This window comes from Coturnix japonica, chromosome 1 (assembly GCF_001577835.2).
Source record: "Coturnix japonica isolate 7356 chromosome 1, Coturnix japonica 2.1, whole genome shotgun sequence".
Taxonomy (NCBI): domain Eukaryota; kingdom Metazoa; phylum Chordata; class Aves; order Galliformes; family Phasianidae; genus Coturnix; species Coturnix japonica.
The window spans coordinates 3,607,466-3,625,200 of NC_029516.1; the positions used below are offsets into that span (position 1 = coordinate 3,607,466).

Here is a 17,735-nt window from a genome sequence, read left to right on the forward strand (position 1 = left end):
GTCTCTGTTTATTGGAGGGGAGTTGGATTAGGTGGCCTTTATGAAGGTCCCTTCCAACTCAAATGATTCTATGGAAGGGGGAAGCTGAGGTTCTCAATCAATGACCTGCCTTTGCTTAGTGATTTTGGAGTAGCAGGAACATGAACTCTCTTAACATCAAAGTGGTTCTTTCAGTTATCTGGTAGTATACGCTTGTTCAGGAGCATGAAGCTGTATCTACCCTTAGCTTCAAAGTGCATTTCAACTTTGGTAAATGAGAACTTCATGGTAGCGTTCACTGTAAAATATTTATTGTGAAATGGTTAACTGGAACCTTAAGGAGAACTTGAGTACATTGCTCCAGGTGCTTCATGTGGTTGGGCAGCTGGACTTGATCATTGTTCTTTTCAGACCCTAAAAGAAATATGTTTTCTTGGCTGGGAATGATGCACCTGAAGTATTAGCAATACATGTGTCTATATATACATACCTATATACAGGAGGGATGAGAGCCTAACCAAATCGCTCCCGCTAGCAATACACTTCAACAGCAGAATGTGGGAGGAGAGTGAAAACATGACTGTAAGAACTGTATGAGGACACCCGCTGCCTATAAGTTTGTTGTCACTTTCCTCTTCACTCTGTGCTAGTGAAACAGGATGTTATTTTGTGATGGATGAGGTGATATCCCCACCATTTTCGTGGATAGAGAAGTCAACCTTGTGAACTCTCCTTTTATTCCTGTCTTGAGAGAATACTGTGAGGTCTCTTTAGTTATTGTGTGATCAGAACTGCCAAACGTCTTGCCTCTGCTTTTCCTTGCAGGACAGCTGTTTTCCAAGATAGCCAGACGCAAAGCAGTAGTTCGGAAGAAAACATGAAGACAAAATCATGAGCCTCGGCAGAAGTTTCGCACTGGCCAAGCTCTCTGGAGGGACCTTGCAGAGCCCAGTTAATTCTAGTTGGTTGCATTGGGCTGTTTCTGTCTCCCCATAGAATATAGTGTAAAAAAAAGCAACTATGCTTACTACCTGCTCTGCCACTGCAGTGCTATCTCAATGACCAAGCAGCTAGAAAATAACTCCACCCAACTCAACAGCAGCAGCTGGAGCTCTGACAGCAACAGTATGACTTTGTTTTTAAATATGTAAAAAACTAGTCAAGATCGAACCTATTTCTGTATGCCTCTGGCAACTTCTTATTTTTCTCCTCACACATGGATATCATTTAGCTCTGGAGATGCTTCCATCAGCCACCCGCCTTCCTTTCTCTAGAAAAGGCAAAGCGTGCATGAGTTCAACTTGGCCGCAAAGACTTTGTGGTTGTCAGAGATCTCTTGGCGAAGTTCTCTACCAGCAAACTCCCCTGTGGCTGATGTATAGCATTATTCAGCAGTGCCTCATATTAAAATAGACCACAGCTTTGCTGTTGGAGTTTGGAGGTTTCTTTGCAGAGCAGCACCACCTGCAGTGGGGGTGGCTGGCAAAAAACCTCCCTTAAGCTTCTGCTGCCAAATTCCTGCTGTGTATAAATTCCTGCAGGGCAAGGAAGGAGAAGCAGCCAGGGAAACTGGGATGAACATTTTTAAAGATCTGGAATAAATAAATACTTCTGATTAGAAAAGCAGATTCAACTGTCCAGTCTAAAGTCAAGCTCGAGACACTTCTTTGTAGGTTCCCAAGCTATGGAGGGTGAAGGTTCATTATCTTCTAGCAAATTTAAATCTCTGCAAAGCAGAAATGTTCTGCTCAAGGAAGTGGGAGGTCTGCTGGAAGCTCACAATGAAACTTTGTTCCTCTCTGAGGGACTAATGAATCAGGATGAAATCACTACATTTACAATGTCATTTAAATGGGATGGCTTATGGAATGATTGCTGGCACCAATCCTATTTCTGCAGAGGACCACAGGTGCTTTTTTGCATACAGCCCGTACTCTAAGACTGCAATAAACTGTATAAGGGTTTTCATCACTATTAAGAGCCTGTAGTGGTTCATGAAACAGTGTGTTTAGTGGCAAATTCAGACCCTATCCCAACAGCCAAGAAAGCAATACCTTATTGTGGCCTGCTGATTTAAAGTTTTTATTTCTTTCTTACCTTTTTGATACTAATGGTTCTCTGCAGGTGAATATCCACCCATCTCTCCTTTCCCTCTTCTCTTCCCAGGGACGGTGGCTGGAGCATGTACTCCACATCACTTCCTTGTGAAGTGTTATCACCCAAGGTTGCCTCTCTAGATAGACACTGTGATGCATGATTCATGCCTTTCATGGGTGACTCACCAGCCCCTGGGGTTATTGCACAGATCCCTGAATGGGTTTAAGGCAGGCAGCTCTCTGCAATGGTAGAACTGCTGGCCCCTTTCTCCCTCCTGACCCACTGGGAGAGCACCAATCACACCTTTAGCTGTATCCTCAATCCTTTCCTCCCACCTCCTTGTCTTCAGGAATTTGATGAACCCTGTTCGTCTAGCATGAAATAGAGACAGTGGATTTCCAAGGGCAACAAGACTTGGTTTCTTTGGCACCAAAAAAGTATAGAAATATTCATAAATTGCCTATCTCTAGAGGCTTCAGAAGGGACCCGCTGTCACACATGCTGCTGCAATGCATTGCTATGATCAGTCTTAGAGGCTGTTTATTGTCCCAGGGCCGATCCCAGTGTCAAAAGGATGAGAAGCCAAATAGTCTTTATAGCTGCCATCAATCAGTTTGTCTGCGTTGTTTTTGGCAAACCAGCAGTCAACTTGCTGCTGGCCATTGTAGATCCTCCTTTGCTTCCACACAACAGGAACAAGCCGACCCTTCACTTTCAGAGTGTTTGTAAAGTTTGGCTGTAATGCTTCGGTTTGGTTTTGGCCAACTTGCTGTTGGTTTACGTTTAAGGATTCCCGAAGAAGTTTAACTTCATGGCTCAAGAACTGACCTGCAATACAATATAAAACACATCCCTTTAATGATTGTTTTGTGCCTATGTATAAGTAATTCTTTAAATATGTTATATTCTGAGAGTTCTCAGAGTTGCTTACAGCTTCTCTGCAATACCAGGATGAGTCTAGGTCCTGAGATTCTTTATTGAAACTTGTTAAGACAGTGATTCGAGTAAGACCTTATTTCTCATCCATGTGTCAAGATACACTGACTAAAGAGCTAGCGAGATGCTAAAGAGCTAAAAGAGCTTTTTGAGGTGCTAGTGGTAAGTTCCACCCTGTAGGCCATGGTTATTAGAGGATGATAGCTTATACAAAGCCCATCAGCAAGTGGAAAGACTATCTAGGCTTATAACCCCAAGTTCTCCTCTCTAAACTTCTTAAGGTCTTTTAGGCAGATGCAAGGGGCCTTAATCCAAAACTCCACACTTGAAGGATCATCTCCTGCTTGGCCTGAGAATGCCTGAACGTCATGGAAACTATGACTTCGGCCTTAGTTCTGCATATGTGTATGTCCATAAACATCACTTCTAGTCATCCAAAAGAGCCTAACTGTCCAGACATTCTCTGAACCTTCCTAAAGCGCAGGTGCTCTCAGCATGTGGGGATGTTTCATATTAAAGCATTTGAAAGAAAAGGGTAACAGGAAATACTGATATTTCTTGATCTCAATCAGGCTCAAATGTAAAAGTCAGACCTTCTGTACATATGGAAGCATAGAACTTGAAGTCTGTAAGCCAATGTTCTCTGGCAATGCACTAACTCTGTGGCCAGAGCTCTCATTTGGGATCTGCAAGACCTCAGCTGACTCTCCTTTCTGCTTAGAGAGAGTCAGACCCAGCTCTGTTACATTCCTGAGAGCACGTAGCTGCTGATCTATTCTAATTTAGGACTGTTATTGAAGAACATTTTATTGATGCCTTATTAGGGGTTCTTGTGAAATACTTGCATTCTCTCTCTGTATTATTTATCTCTGGAAGCTTCTAGTATGTGTATTAAAATGACAGCTGCATTAAACCATCATTAAAATAGTGGTAATGGCTAGGTAACACAAGCACAGACATAGCTGGGATAGAGAGAGAGAGCTCATACAAAGCAAGATGGGAGAGGAGCTGGGAATGCTGGCAACAGAAGTCATTTAAAAAGGAAGTAGAAGTTACACCTGGTAACTTCACCTCCACATACCCTTTTCATCACCTCGTGTTTCTGTCCTTTAAAATTGTTAGGATGGATCATTTTTTCTGTGGTTTACAGCTCTGAACTTGAGAACCTATTACTTACCCAGTAACCCGTGCGAGTCAGAAGAGAGACCTTTACTGTTGGAGATGTAGAACCCCAGATGATCCTTCTGATACGGGGCTGGCTTCTTGTAGCGGTGGATGAGGATGACGAAGCTGATTGTGTCTCGAATTGTCACCGTGATGTTGGAATTGGCAGAGATGGACACCTCCAGGCTGCTGCTCCTGACAACAGCATTCCGGTCACAGGACAGAATAAGTCTTTCCCCATCATCCAGGATAATTCTGGTGGGTGTGATTTCCAGGTAGGATCTCTCTGGCTTATTGCTGAGGATAGTGATTGTGTTGAAGTAAGTCCGATGTTTCTTGTGGCCATTGGGTGGTGCAGGAGCTCCAATTAATTGTCCATTCACAGTTACACCTTGCAGGAATAGAACCAGTAAGTGAAAACTGGAACCAAGAACAGGCCTATTGTCTCAAAGATTGGAGCTTTGCAACCAACCCCATGCAGATTTACCACATCATGCTTGAATTATTTCACTAATCAGTATTCAAAACAGTTCTGTGAGTGTATTACAAATTGATAAGCTTATATAGAGTACCTAAACTTACCCAAGCTAAGAAATACTGCCTTGCTTGGGAGGCAAGTGGCCTTAGCCCATTTAGTCTCAACCATGTGTACATAATACCCAGGATAGGATATGCTTCTTGGCATAGCCTCTTCCTAAGCTCTATCCAACTTCAGGACAACTTATAATCAGGATTATATACATGGGGTTTTTTTTGAGCTCTATAAGAGAAATATTTACCTTGCTGACTACTATTACTCCACCAGCCATGGTATGACTTAACTAAACTATTTATTTGTTGCTAAGATTTGCGCAAACACAGGTCAGACACTGATCCTAGAGAAGTAAGGCAAGCTGCTGGCAGGACTGTTTTTCCTCAAATCACCAGCTGGCATAGAGAATGAACGTCTTCCAGGAACAGGACCTGAATGTATCCAAGAGTTGCTGTATCAGAGGATCTCGTGGCAGTTCATGTTTTCAGACTGATGTCCCTTATTGTCTAACTCTTAAGAACCTGTAACCTGGGTAGCTGCAGAGTAATGTCTACTACATTGGCCACAACACTGAAGATGGAGTAGGACCCACTGAGGAAACAGCCTGAACTACGACAGTGTGATGTGCTAAACCTTTTCAGCTGCCAATGCAAGAAATCCAGGCTCTCTTTGTGAGGCTGCAGAGGAGTACCCTGAACCTGCACTCTGGGTTATTTTCAGTTTTACCAGCAGTGTCCTTCCAGCTTCCCTCAGATTTGACCCAAAAGAAACACTTTCAGGGAGTTCAAGATGCAGATCCCACTGAGCCAACTGAAGCCTTGAGGTCCAAAGAAAGATTCCCAATCATTTTAATTACCTTTGTGACTTCCTGCCTGTAAAAAGTGGCTTATTTCCCACAGGTCTTTGCACAGCTACTATATAGAATTGTGGAATAGTTGAAAGGGGCCATTAAAGATCATCTAGTCCAACTCTCCTGCAGTGAACAGGGAACAGCAAGGGAAGAAGCTTGTGGCTAATCCAGCCTAGACCCAAAACATCAACACACAGGTGAAATTTCTCTACCCCTCATCATTCCTGAGGGATTCTATTATTTCTGTCTTCACAGACTCAAGAGGCGAGTTCTTCAGAATCCACTTTCCTTAAACTCATTCTGCGTTTCAGCCATGGAATCACTCAAGTAGTAGCACATACGTAGTCTGTGAAAGAAATCTAGGGGAAACACTGCCAGGATCTGGATTTTATTTACTAAGACAGGCATGAATACAGAAATATGGAGGGTAGACCACAGAAAATAATTCTTGTGCCTTTATTGCTGGAGTTGTTTATCTCCTTTGTAAAACAAGTGTGTGAGTTATCCCTGGTTTTGACGCCTCCTGCCTCCCACCATTTTCCTGCTTAGGACATAATCTGCTTATTAGCTGCCCTACTTAGAATTCCAGATCAGATCAGACCACAGTTTGGGCCTCTGGTTATCAGACTGGCTCGTGCAAAATAGATCCTGAATTGTAGGAGTTTTCTCAAGGCTATGATGACTTAGTAAGCAGCTGGGTAGTCCCTTTGCTGAAAAAGCCTCACTGCTTGGTTGTGTGGATACTTCACTCTGCCCTGGAGTAACCAATTTGTGCTGTAAGTAGGGAATGAAGTTCCAGTATACAAGGAATCTTGATGAGTCTATGCTGCTAAATCTTTCATTTGCATGTTGTGACCTTGTAACTAGAGCGCTAGTGACGCTATACTATCAAAGAAATGCGTTGCTTCTGAACCAAATAGGTGAATCCCCTGTGGGATCTCTTAGCGTTTGAGCATTAAAATGCCTGTGGCTGTTTACTCAGCTGTGCCTCTTCTGCTTGTTCTAGTACTGGTTAAGTACAACTCCCAGCCCACACTGGATTTTCCTCAGCAGGACCTGAGCTCTCTAGTCTAGCTGGACTGAAGTAATATGCACACTTGAGAGGGTCTTGGCTGTTTTGTACATGATTTCCACTCCCTTGCTTCTAGTCAATGAAGACCTTAACTTCCTTAACTGCTCACCAGATTCCTTATGATCAGAGACCAGTCGAAGAATGTCTCCCGGTTCTCCATCAATATTGAAGCAGACAGAGAACTTGCTGGAGGGAAAATCAATGACAAAGTGAGGGTCTCCATCCGCTGGGAAGACATGAAATGGAGACAAATGTGAGAGACATAAACAAAACTCCGGAGTTTAAGAATACAACAAAATTGCTTTTCAAATACTGTTTTTTCCTGGGTATTTTTTATCTTTTTTTTTTCTTTTTTTTTTTTTCTTTTTCCCAAGGCCTGCTTGTTGTTTTTACACATTTTGCCAGGAAACACCCCAAGCTTTGCTTTGTTTTTCACAAAGATTGTTTTGTTTTTCTCACAGAAGGCATTGTGTTTTCAATGAAAAATTGAAACCCAAAGTAGTCCAGGAGAAAACTGAGGTGTTTTCTTCCTGATATACTATTTCTTATGGGATTTACCATGCAAGTGTCTAATATTCCTGTTTTTCATAGTCTGTTCATGGGCAATATTCCTGACACCATATATTAATATATCCTCTAACCAAAGATTTCTGCATGGGCACACATCATCATCAGTGGGAGCACTGAACCTTTCTGGCCAAGATCAGATTGGAGCCATCAATAACAGATTTTAAACAATTCCATGACGTTATTTAAAAAAATAATAATCCTTTACCAGCCATCAGGTAGCAGATAGGTGTGATTATAAGACAAGCCAAAACCCTGCTTTGTAAGGTAAATTTGATCTTATCCACTGAAATTCAATTCTAAATTACTGATCTGGGCTTATTCTTCAGCATTTAATTATGATAAGAATGTAAAGCAGAGCTACAGAAGCAATGGGAAAATAGTAGAACAAATAGAATTTTCACTTTTTTTCTTCTCCAACAGCATTGTCATGTTTCAACAATATTAGGTTGTAAATATTTAACATTTTTTGACCAGTACTATTACAGAGAGAGAACATACTTCCCATTCACCAGCTTACAATTTTCAAACACAAGGATCAACTACCGCAGAACAACTACCTTGCTTATCATTTTCCTCCCTACTCTGCAGGCTAGTAAATTGGATATTGGCTGGTTTAATTGGGATGGTTACACTGTAGGGGTATGCAATTGTAGTTTCTATAAATCAACTGCTGTTACTGTGGATTACAAAGATCAGGAATGCTGGCACTGACCTGAAGTTTTGGAGATTTTAATTCTTTGCTTATCTTGTTGCCTGCGTATACCTGGGAGTGAGGAGAGAAGACTGTTACTGAGCAGCAGAAAAAGCAATAGCATACTAAAGCTCCCAAAAATTTACTCAAAGAAATTATGGGGCATATTACTGTAACTACTTTAAGCTTCATTCAGAACACGAGATTTTCTTTTGTAGTTTCTAAACAGCAGTATGTGCTTCCATGAGGTGAGCTGTGTCTAAAAGGTCTTGCTCAAGGTTGCCCAGCCCACCATTAACAAAATCAATATGAAAACCACGGTTTTTTGTTAACCAGTTTTCTGTTCACCACTCTTCAATTGTCTAGATCACCACTGTTACCGAAGTCAGTCATGAGAGATTAATCATGTGAAAAAAAAACCCTCTTACCAGCACATGGTTACTTTCACCTCATACCTGGTGGTGCCTTGTGTCCTTGCAGGCTCTGCAACTTTTCACCAATGCCATCAGTAGAAGGGCTGATAAGCTCCTCGTGAGGTGGTTCTGAATGGAGCCCAGCCTCTCTCATCTTCAGATAGGTGAAGGGAGTTACAAAATTGTAAGCCAGGGCCATTGACTTTCCTTTCTCTGTCAAATATTCTCTCTCCTGATTGTCATTACTCTTTAGCCGAGAGTTAAGCAGTTCCTTGATGGTGAGGTAACTCCATGCCCTCTCAATGTAATTTTGATCACCTCTGCCATCTTCCAGACCAGGGACAGCTCTGATGTCATTCGTGCTTGGCAAGTCAATAGCCACATCTGTTTTGAGAAGGATGTATTTCTTGGAGTTGCTAGCAGTCACCTCCACGTGGAGGCTATCTGAGGTGCGATTGATAAGTTTGCCAGCTATTATAATTTCAGAGCCATTGAAGTAATTGGGGAAGAAGTTCTGAGTGACTTGCTCCACATCGCCTTCAGGGTAATCAATACGGATGTCAGAGAGGACAGGTGTTCCTATCTCATCATAGAATCTGAAATAAAGATACATTTTTCACTGCAAGTTCTGCATGTGACTATATGCATACGCTTTTGCACTTACTTATACACGGCCAAGAATACAGGCAGACTAACACATCTCCCAAGACTTTCAGGAACAGTTAGAGCTACCAGACCCCAAATTTAACCATCCCAGCACAATCTGGCACCTAATTTCTTCTACAATTCAAGAGCTCCACAAGGAGATAGCTTTGTCCACTTACATATGCTTATTAAAAATAATTCTTGGTTTCTCAGGCTCACAGAAAGCACCACATTTATCTCAAAACATACAAAGAAAACACGCTGTTACCTGTAGCTTTCTAGTGGTACTATGTGTGTTATTCCAGAGCCAGAAATGATAAGAAGTTGGGCCTCCAGAGCTGTAGGGGCTCCCAAACTTCTGTATTACTGGAAAGAGCCCTAGTTACTACAGTTTAGAGTGATCAGTGTGGGAGAAGCAGGAATACTATTCTAGAATCATAGAATCATAGAATCATAGAATCCTTATAGTTGGAAGGGACCCTTAAAGGCCATCCAGTCCAACAACTCCTCTGCAATGAACAGGGAAATCACAGCTGGATCAGGTTGCCCAGGGCCTGATCCAGCATCACCTTGAAAGACTCCAGGAATGCAGCATCAACCACATCTCTGGGCAACATGTTCCAGTGCCTCACCACCTTCACTGTAGAAGACTTTCTCCTTGTATCCAACCTAAATCTACCCTCATTAAGCTTGAAGCCATTTCCCCTTGTTCTATAACCACAGAACCTGCTAAAGAGTCAGTCATCTTCTGGGGAGCCAAAGGAAAATATTTCAAAGGACTGTAGGAATCTTAGCCATTAAATAAAGGAGGCCTGGATATCCATGCTACCTTATTGTTAATTTTCTTTTGGAGCAAGAAATGGCCTCCATGGAACCAGAGAGTTTAATCCTATAATGCTTTGTTAACGCATCCTACCCCACTTCTAAGAATACTCTGTGTTATACAGGCCAGAAAGCTTTTACAAGGGGTCAAGACCTGGGTTTACAGTACTGTGTTTTTCCTGCAGCACTGTGCTTTAGATGGATCTTCCCAGGCTGCTCCAAGAATGCTAGATTTCCTATTTAAATGTTAGCCTCCACAAATTATTTCAGCCTGATTTTGTAAACAAACAAGGAGCTGGCTTCAGTCCTCCTTTAGCTTAGTTTAGCATTTATATTTCACATCTGCTCATACAGATTGTTGGAAGGCTGACTTGCACTTTATATTTTATTCTCTCTCAATACAAACCCAAAGCCTAAATCAGTTGGCTTTCTTTTAAAGTCTTTCTGAACAATCAGTGTCTTCACTGTGGAGGCCCTGACACATTTTAAAACATGACTGAAGTAAATCTTAAAACATGCTGCAAAATAGCTCCTAAAGTATAAAAAAAATGGTGGAGTGAAGGATACAACCAATCTGATAATACAGTGCGAGGAAGTATCTGCATGAAAATACAAGCCACCAAAATCATAGCACAAAGATCAGAAATGACATTGTTACCCACATAGATTTCCTCTCCACCAGTGATGTGAATTGGCCTCCAGTAAATAATTCAACTTTTTCTTATAAATTTGGCACCAAATGGGTTTGCCATCACAGAGCTTGATAAACAGCGAGCTGTTTATCAGATGGAGGTGTCTGAACAAGTACTTGCTATGCTGGATTTCTGCAGCCCAGTCAGTCAGCAGATGCTTCATTTGCCAGGGAATGCCACTTGCTATCCAAAATACATGTTTGGAGAAGCAAATGACATGGGTGGAGTGGCAGATGGGTCTACATTGCCTGATGTTTCAGACAAATCTATGGTACCTTTGTGCAATTCCCCACTAGGGTCTTCCCTTGAACTACAACTGATGACACAAGAGAAACATGATCTTTAATCCTCCTAAATGTTGAGGATTACAAGAAACCTGTTGGGAGTTTCAGTTACAAAGAAAAAATGAGGTAATTAAATGACTACATGATCACATCAAGAACGACCCTTATGTTTTTTGTTTTGATTTCAAAGTAGTATATTCTGGAGTTTGGGCATGAGGTCAGCTTTTTTAAAATATAAAGAAATAATTTTCTACCCCAAATTAGTATCTCCATTCCTAAGCCCCTCTATGCTGTTCATGTTGACAATGTAAAGTGATGAATGCATCCTTTTCTCCCTCTATCCACATGGGGAGAGATTACACTTGTCTTTTGTCTCTCCAGGTTTATATGTCTAAAAGAGTGTTCTAAATAAAGGGAACATTCTATGGGGCTAGAAAACTTCAGTACACTTCAGAGTTTCTTCTAGGAAGGAAACAATTTCTGGATAGAAAGAAACTTGCAATCTCAGTTTCTAAGTATACTCTGTGTCTTTTATCCAGAGTTGAGCCTCAGACAAATTCCTGTCTCTTGCTATGTCTCCTTAGAGGATTTCCCTCCCATAATGCCCATAGAAACTGATGCAGATATCATTGAATCATAGAATCATTTGAGTTGGAAGGGACCTTTAAAAATCATCCAGTACAACTCCTCTGCACTGAACAGGGACACCTACAGCTAGATCAGAGTGCTCAGACCCTGGTGCAGCCTGTCTCCAGGGATGAGGCGTCCACCATCTCTCTTGGCTAAGTATTCCACTGCCTCACCACCCTATCATACAAAAACTTCTTCCTTATATCCAATCTGAATCTCTCCTCTTTTAATTTGAAACCATTTCCCCTTGTTCTGTCACAGCAGACATTGCTAAAGAATCTGTCCCTTTCTTTCTTGTAGCCTCCCTTTAGATGCTGAAAGGTTGCCCCAGAACCCCATCTTGTCCAGGCTGAACAGCCCCAACTCTCAACCTGTTATCACAGGGGAGCTGTTCCATCCCTTGGATCATCATGAAGGACAGATAAAACAGAACAAACCCTTTCAGGTGGCTGGCTGCATCTTCATCCTCCTGGAAATGCCTCACCATGCCACAGTTCTCCAGTGCCATCCTCTCCAGCAGCTTGTAGTCCACATCATTGCCAATGCCAATGGTGAAGAGGCAGAATTTATCACGGATGGCATCCTTGGTATTGCTGAGGATTTTGGATGACTGTGTTTCCCCAACAGTGGGCCGCCCATCCGTGAGGAAGATGATCAGAGAGACGCTTCTGGCATCAATGTTGTTCTGAGCAATGTAATCATTTAACAGCTTTGCACCCGTCTGGAGAGCACTATTAATATTAGTCCCTAGGAAGGCACAATAAAAGATCAGCTCATTTCACCTTCTAAGGGCAGTGCGAATTATTTCCCTATGCTCCCTTTAGTAGAATGGGAGCATCTCTGTTCATCAGGATGCTACTTTTTTCTGCACAAGGATGCTCTAGCTCTTTAGCTCTGTTAACACCACTTTGGATAATCTACTTATACTCTTATGAATTAATTTACAAATTGCAGCTTATTATGTGAAACCGTTGAATCCTTGAATGCCTCAATGTACAACAATTGATCAGCTATGGTAAGCAGAGCCACAGTACATACTGTACCCTGCCAGTGCATACAGAAAACAGTTAAATTTGATTATGGGTCTCTCCCAGATGGTATCTGAACTAGGAAAACAAGTTTGTCTGAAGGGCACAGGATTTGGAGAGACAGAGAAAAACCCTTCAGATGGGAACACAAAACAAGCGGTCAGTTCAACTCTTCAAATGTGAGCAATGCTCATAGTTTAAAAAGAAGAGAAATGGCTTTGTTAGTTAAGAAGTGTATTGTCACCAAATACACCAAAAGATAGAGAGAAAATAAATGAGAGTGTACAGGTACATTAAAAGAACAGCTGTGAAAAGAATTTGAGCCTAATGCATGTTCAGAAAAAAAAAAGGGGAAGAGTTTTATTTCAAATGCAACCTCAGAGCTATAGAGGACTGCATTTTTCCACATGCATGAATACTTTGCCATAATATTTTGTTCCTACTTCTCTGGCGTGTGAGTATGACAACAGTGTAAGCACAGTACATGCTTTGTGTCTTTGATCTGTGAGCCAAAGTGTATTCACGTTCACAGGAAGATATTCAAGCCACAAGCATATTTATAAGGAAAATGCAGAGTTAGCCAAAACTGAAGTACTGCTGGCCTGTGGTTGGACTATCACTGCACGTTCCTGTTGAACCTCAGAGTTAATCATTTCCTTTTGCTTTTGTTCTCTGTTAGGTTCATGGGCAAACTCAGCTGTCCCTGCACTTTGGCATTTCAGTAGTAGAAAGCTTTGTACTCTGAATTTAGTTCCACTATTGGTAATTGTTTAACTGGGCAGGTCCCTTGAACACTTCCTAAACTCTTTCCCTCTTAATACAAACAGTGTGGCCAACCATCCTGTTTTCTGTGTTTTTCCATCTAGAGCGTTTCCTTTGCTAGGAGTGGTCACTGCTCAAGGGCAACTATAGGAAGACCCCATTCGACCTTCAGCCAGATGTGATCTTTTACATGAAGAACATAAGTCATTTTGCATCTCTTTGTCTACCTGCAGAGTCCTCAGCCAGCACTTTCTCTCAGAGAGTGGTCAGGCACTGGAATGGCTGCCCAGGGAGGTGGTGGAGTCACTGTCCCTGGCAGTGTTCAAGGTATCTGGATGAGGAGATAGGAGATATGGTTTTGTGGTTTGTTGTAGCTATGGTAATGGGAGGATGGTTGTTCTAGATGATCTTGTAGGTCCTTTCCAACCTTGTGATTCTATGATTCTATGATGGGCACAGCTGCCAAAGCATTCTTGATTATAAACCTCAATATGTTTCATAGATTCTTAACGTAGTTTGGGTTGGAAGGGAACTTAAAGATCAACTAGTTCCAACCTCCCTGCCATGGGCAGGATTGCCACCCATCAGCTCAGGCTGCCCAGGACTCCATCCAACCTGGACTTGAGCACCTCCAGGGATGGGGCACCCTCAGCTTCTCTTGGCAGCCTGTGCCAGTGCCTTACCACCATCTGAATAAAATATTTCCTCCTAATATCTAATCTAAATCTCTCCTCTTTTAGTTTAAAACCATTCCCCCTCATCCTATTACTATTAGACTGTATGAAAAGTTGGTCTTCTTCTTGTTTGTAAGCTCCTTTCATGTACTGGAACTGAATTCTGAATAGCAATATTAATCTCATTCCTACCTCCAGTAGGTGACATGTTATGAATGTACTTTTTGGCATCTCTTATGTTATTTGGGGTAACTGGCACCAGCCGATCCTGTTGCCAGACCTTTATTCGGTTGGAAAAGCCAATGATATTGAAGTGGTCTTCAGGCCTTAGGTCCTGGAGGATTGTGAAGAGAGCTTCTTTGGTCTGAAAATAAAAGAGAAAGAAGATCAGTAGGTTTAATGGCCAGTGCTCGGGCAGGCAAGAATCAATTCTGAAGATGTTTACGATCATACAGATGTTTCTCTGTTACCAGTTTGGATCATGAAGACATGTCCCTGGAATAATGGATACCGGATAATGTTAAGTAATATCAAAAGACTTCTAGATTTCTTCTAAAGCCTCCAAGACTTGAATTAAGCTGTAAGTGGCAAATGGCTAAAACGGTTACTTAAAAATTCAAATACCTCCAATTACATCAAGGATGCATACACCTTGTTCATAATTAGGATACTTATTGGCTCTATATTCTCCAATGAACAGTTTTAGCGATTAATAAATGTATAAGCTAATACATTCAAATGAATAAGAAAAAAAAATGAGTCCTAACTAATTATTGCTGATTCTACCTGCTAGTCAGTTTGGTCTCAGGTATATTGGTTTTCCAGCAATATGCCAACATCATATAGTTCTGCTGTTTGTCATCCCATGCAAATATAGGCATCCAGATAGAGAAAAGCTGGCATCAAGCTGAGTTTGTAGTGGGAGAAGTTAAGGTTCTTGTGTGATAGAAAAGACAGGGCACTGTGGATTAGCCAATAGGAAGAGTGCAGATGTGTTCAGCCTTCCCACTGTGACCAACTTTGATGTATCATCCAGTCAGCTGTGCCCGCATGGAGACAAACTTCATCTTATTAAGACCAGCTGAGAGAAGATGCTCCCTGTCTGTTCAAACATACCCTGTATTTATATGCAAAACACATGAGAGGAACATGAGGCAACAACTGTAAGCAGGGGGATCAGCAGCTTCTCAGTGCTGCCCATTTTTGGCCATCACTAAGCCTTTGATATTCCAAGGAGAGCTCTTTGAGGAATAATATGGTGGACCCAGTGGCACTTAAAGGTTTCTCTCATGCCTATCAGAAAAATGCATGAAGGATTTGTCCAGAATTAATAGAAAGAACAGTCAGTATTTCTGGAAACCAGATGTTTCTAGGCCTGATGTTGCTATGCAAAGACAGTTTGGGAAAGTTCTCAAGGAACTGCTCAAGCTGTGCCATCAGCATCCCTCTGGATTCTGCATGGAAGCTGATGATGCAACTGCAAACAAATTACCCACAACAGAGGAATCTCTAATCCTCCCAACGGTTGACTTGGCTTCCAGCCTGAGGTCCATCTGAAGTTAAAGGAAATATTTCCCTTAGCTTCCAGCATTTTGGAGCCATGTCTGAATTCTTCCCTGCCTGCTTCTGTCCTCCATGTATGCTTTTTTCCCTCTAGGGATTGCAGGACTCATCTTCCTAGTAGGCAAAATTGTCTCCTACATATGAATAAAAGGACAAAGCAGTCATCATACGGTGGAGAAAAGGACGCTTGTGTTTATCACATGATAATGACGGTGGTCTATTCATTTGTCTCTCAAAAACTGGAAACAAAGTAAGCAGGAAGTGATAATGGAGAAGTTTCTATCCTGCATCAGGTCTTCATCTCAGCCTCTGCTGAGGAAAAGTGTGGACAGGATGGGGACAAAATAAGACCACAACAGCTCCTCGCATACAACCCCACAATGTGGACAGGGGAGGGAAAAAGGCCTAGAAAGAATAATTTAGTGGGAAACCCCCCTAATCTCATTAGCCATATTGTAGCTCTGGTTATAGTTAACATCACTTGACATTTCCCCTTTCAAAAGGTCTTTTTTTGGTTGTTTTCAAATCTGTCAAATTGCACTTTCCTCAGAGGGATTTACTGGGCCCAAAAAGCTCTGTTTTTTTCTGAGAACAAGGCGAGAGGAGGATAATCTTGCTTTGGCCTTGTCATTGAGAGACGGCGTCTCACCTCCAGCATGCACAGAAATTCCTTTTGACATTCTTGTCTGCATTCAGCCAAAAGAAAAAGAGCAGCAGCGCAGTCTGTGTGCGCACATCACCCAAGCTAGAACTGCTGAAACGAAGCAGACTTTCCTAGGAAATACAGCATTTCTCCTCCACACCCTCACACAGGATCCAAATGTGGGGCTGGGACCATCATACTCTCTTTCCTTCTTGTCTCTCTTTTCTTTTTCTTTCTCTTTTTTTGGTCACGGTTAAGCTTTTTTCCATGGAATTTGAGTCAGTTTGTACCAGGGAAACATTCTAATGTCTATTAATGCATACAAACAGGCAACCCAGATTCTGGCATCTTGAACACTGTTTGCTTCTTTAACTTCAATTAAAAGCCATTTGATTTCATGTAATATAGATAGACACATATACACAAACTTACTTATACAAGCGTTTATGCACATGGTTTTGCTCCAAAGCAAGGAGAATGTGAATGAGGCCAAACAGTTCATTCTCATGTAGCTTTTACCTCATCCTCGGTAAAAATGAAGGGTGGGATTTGATGTTCCCTACTCAGTCATCAGAAAGCTGGGCACTTCATCTAATCCCTCTCTAAGGCAGGAGGAGATACCTCCAGAGAATAATTTATCCCATCTGTTCTGGATAAGTTTTAGGATGGGCTGAGTCATGGTCTGGAAGTGCCTGTCCACCAGCACTGCATCCAAGAGGCTGAGTAGTGCAGCTATAGTGAAGGTGAAATTTACCTCAAGACCTAATCCTGTCCAGTTCTGAGCGCCATGTAGTTTAAAGGGGCTGAACTGGCTCTCCATCTCTCCCAAAGTGCTCTGAATTGCCTTGCTCATGCTGTTTGCTTCCATCTTTCCCCCCACCTCATAAGAATCATAGAATCATGGAATAGCTTGGGTTGGAAGGGAACCCTTGGTTGGAATGGACCTTAAAGATCATCAAGCTGCAATCCCCTGCTGTGGGTAGGGTTGCCACCCACCAAAACAGGCTGCCCAGGGTTTCAACCAGCCTGGCCCTGGACACCCCCAGGGATGAGTCTCCAGATTTATCCTGAAAGCCCTTATAGAGTGGCAACACATGCTTTGCTGGCCATATCCCTCACCCATTAACACACTGCAAGAGAGACGTGAGTTCCTTTTGGAGGGCTGGATACAGTTCAGGAGTAGTTTGCTGGCAGGCAAATCAAGCTTTTTACAGGGAGAATTGCTTGATGAAATTGCTTGAAATCTTTAAATACATTGCAGTGACTGAGTGCTCTAGAGGCCCAACCCTTTGCTCCATTCTCCCCAGCCTCCAAAAGAGGATTTAGAGCTCTTTGTGCAAGGAGTGCCTGGCAGCGGCTTCACTCTGGACACGGCAGCAGGTTTCTTGTTCTGGCCTTGTATGGCCACAGCTGGAATCTCTTCTGTTTCTGAGCAGCCAAGGAGTGGGATTCCCAAGCTGCTCCATGGATGGGGTCTTTGCACTTCCACTCCCCCTGGCCCCAGTGAGTCATTGCACTGAAACGCATACCAAAGACACTCTCGCCTGCAAGGCAGAAAATTAACTATTTCTTCCCTGATGATGGTCAGATCATTCTGCCACGGCTGAGAAGATGATGCTGATCTAATTCTGGGGATAAGCTGAGCATAGATACAACCCACTCACAGTGGCGAAGTCCATTTCAAGAGT

The 17,735-nt window shown here is 42.3% G+C and overlaps 1 protein-coding gene across 1 annotated transcript in view; it reads right to left on the minus strand.

Annotated features, from left to right (window-relative positions):
• Positions 1 to 268: 268 nt before the first annotated feature.
• Positions 269 to 17,735, minus strand: part of ITIH5 (inter-alpha-trypsin inhibitor heavy chain 5) — a 42,586-nt gene continuing 25,119 nt past the window's right edge. The window contains exons 8-14 of the mRNA XM_015865927.2: positions 14,034 to 14,205; positions 11,815 to 12,124; positions 8,347 to 8,900; positions 7,913 to 7,963; positions 6,740 to 6,856; positions 4,190 to 4,567; positions 269 to 2,904 (exon numbers count right to left, since the gene is read on the minus strand). Of these exons, the coding sequence (XP_015721413.1) occupies positions 2,606 to 2,904; positions 4,190 to 4,567; positions 6,740 to 6,856; positions 7,913 to 7,963; positions 8,347 to 8,900; positions 11,815 to 12,124; positions 14,034 to 14,205 (1,881 nt within the window). The 3' untranslated portion in view covers positions 269 to 2,605. The remainder of the gene's footprint in view (positions 2,905 to 4,189; positions 4,568 to 6,739; positions 6,857 to 7,912; positions 7,964 to 8,346; positions 8,901 to 11,814; positions 12,125 to 14,033; positions 14,206 to 17,735) is intronic.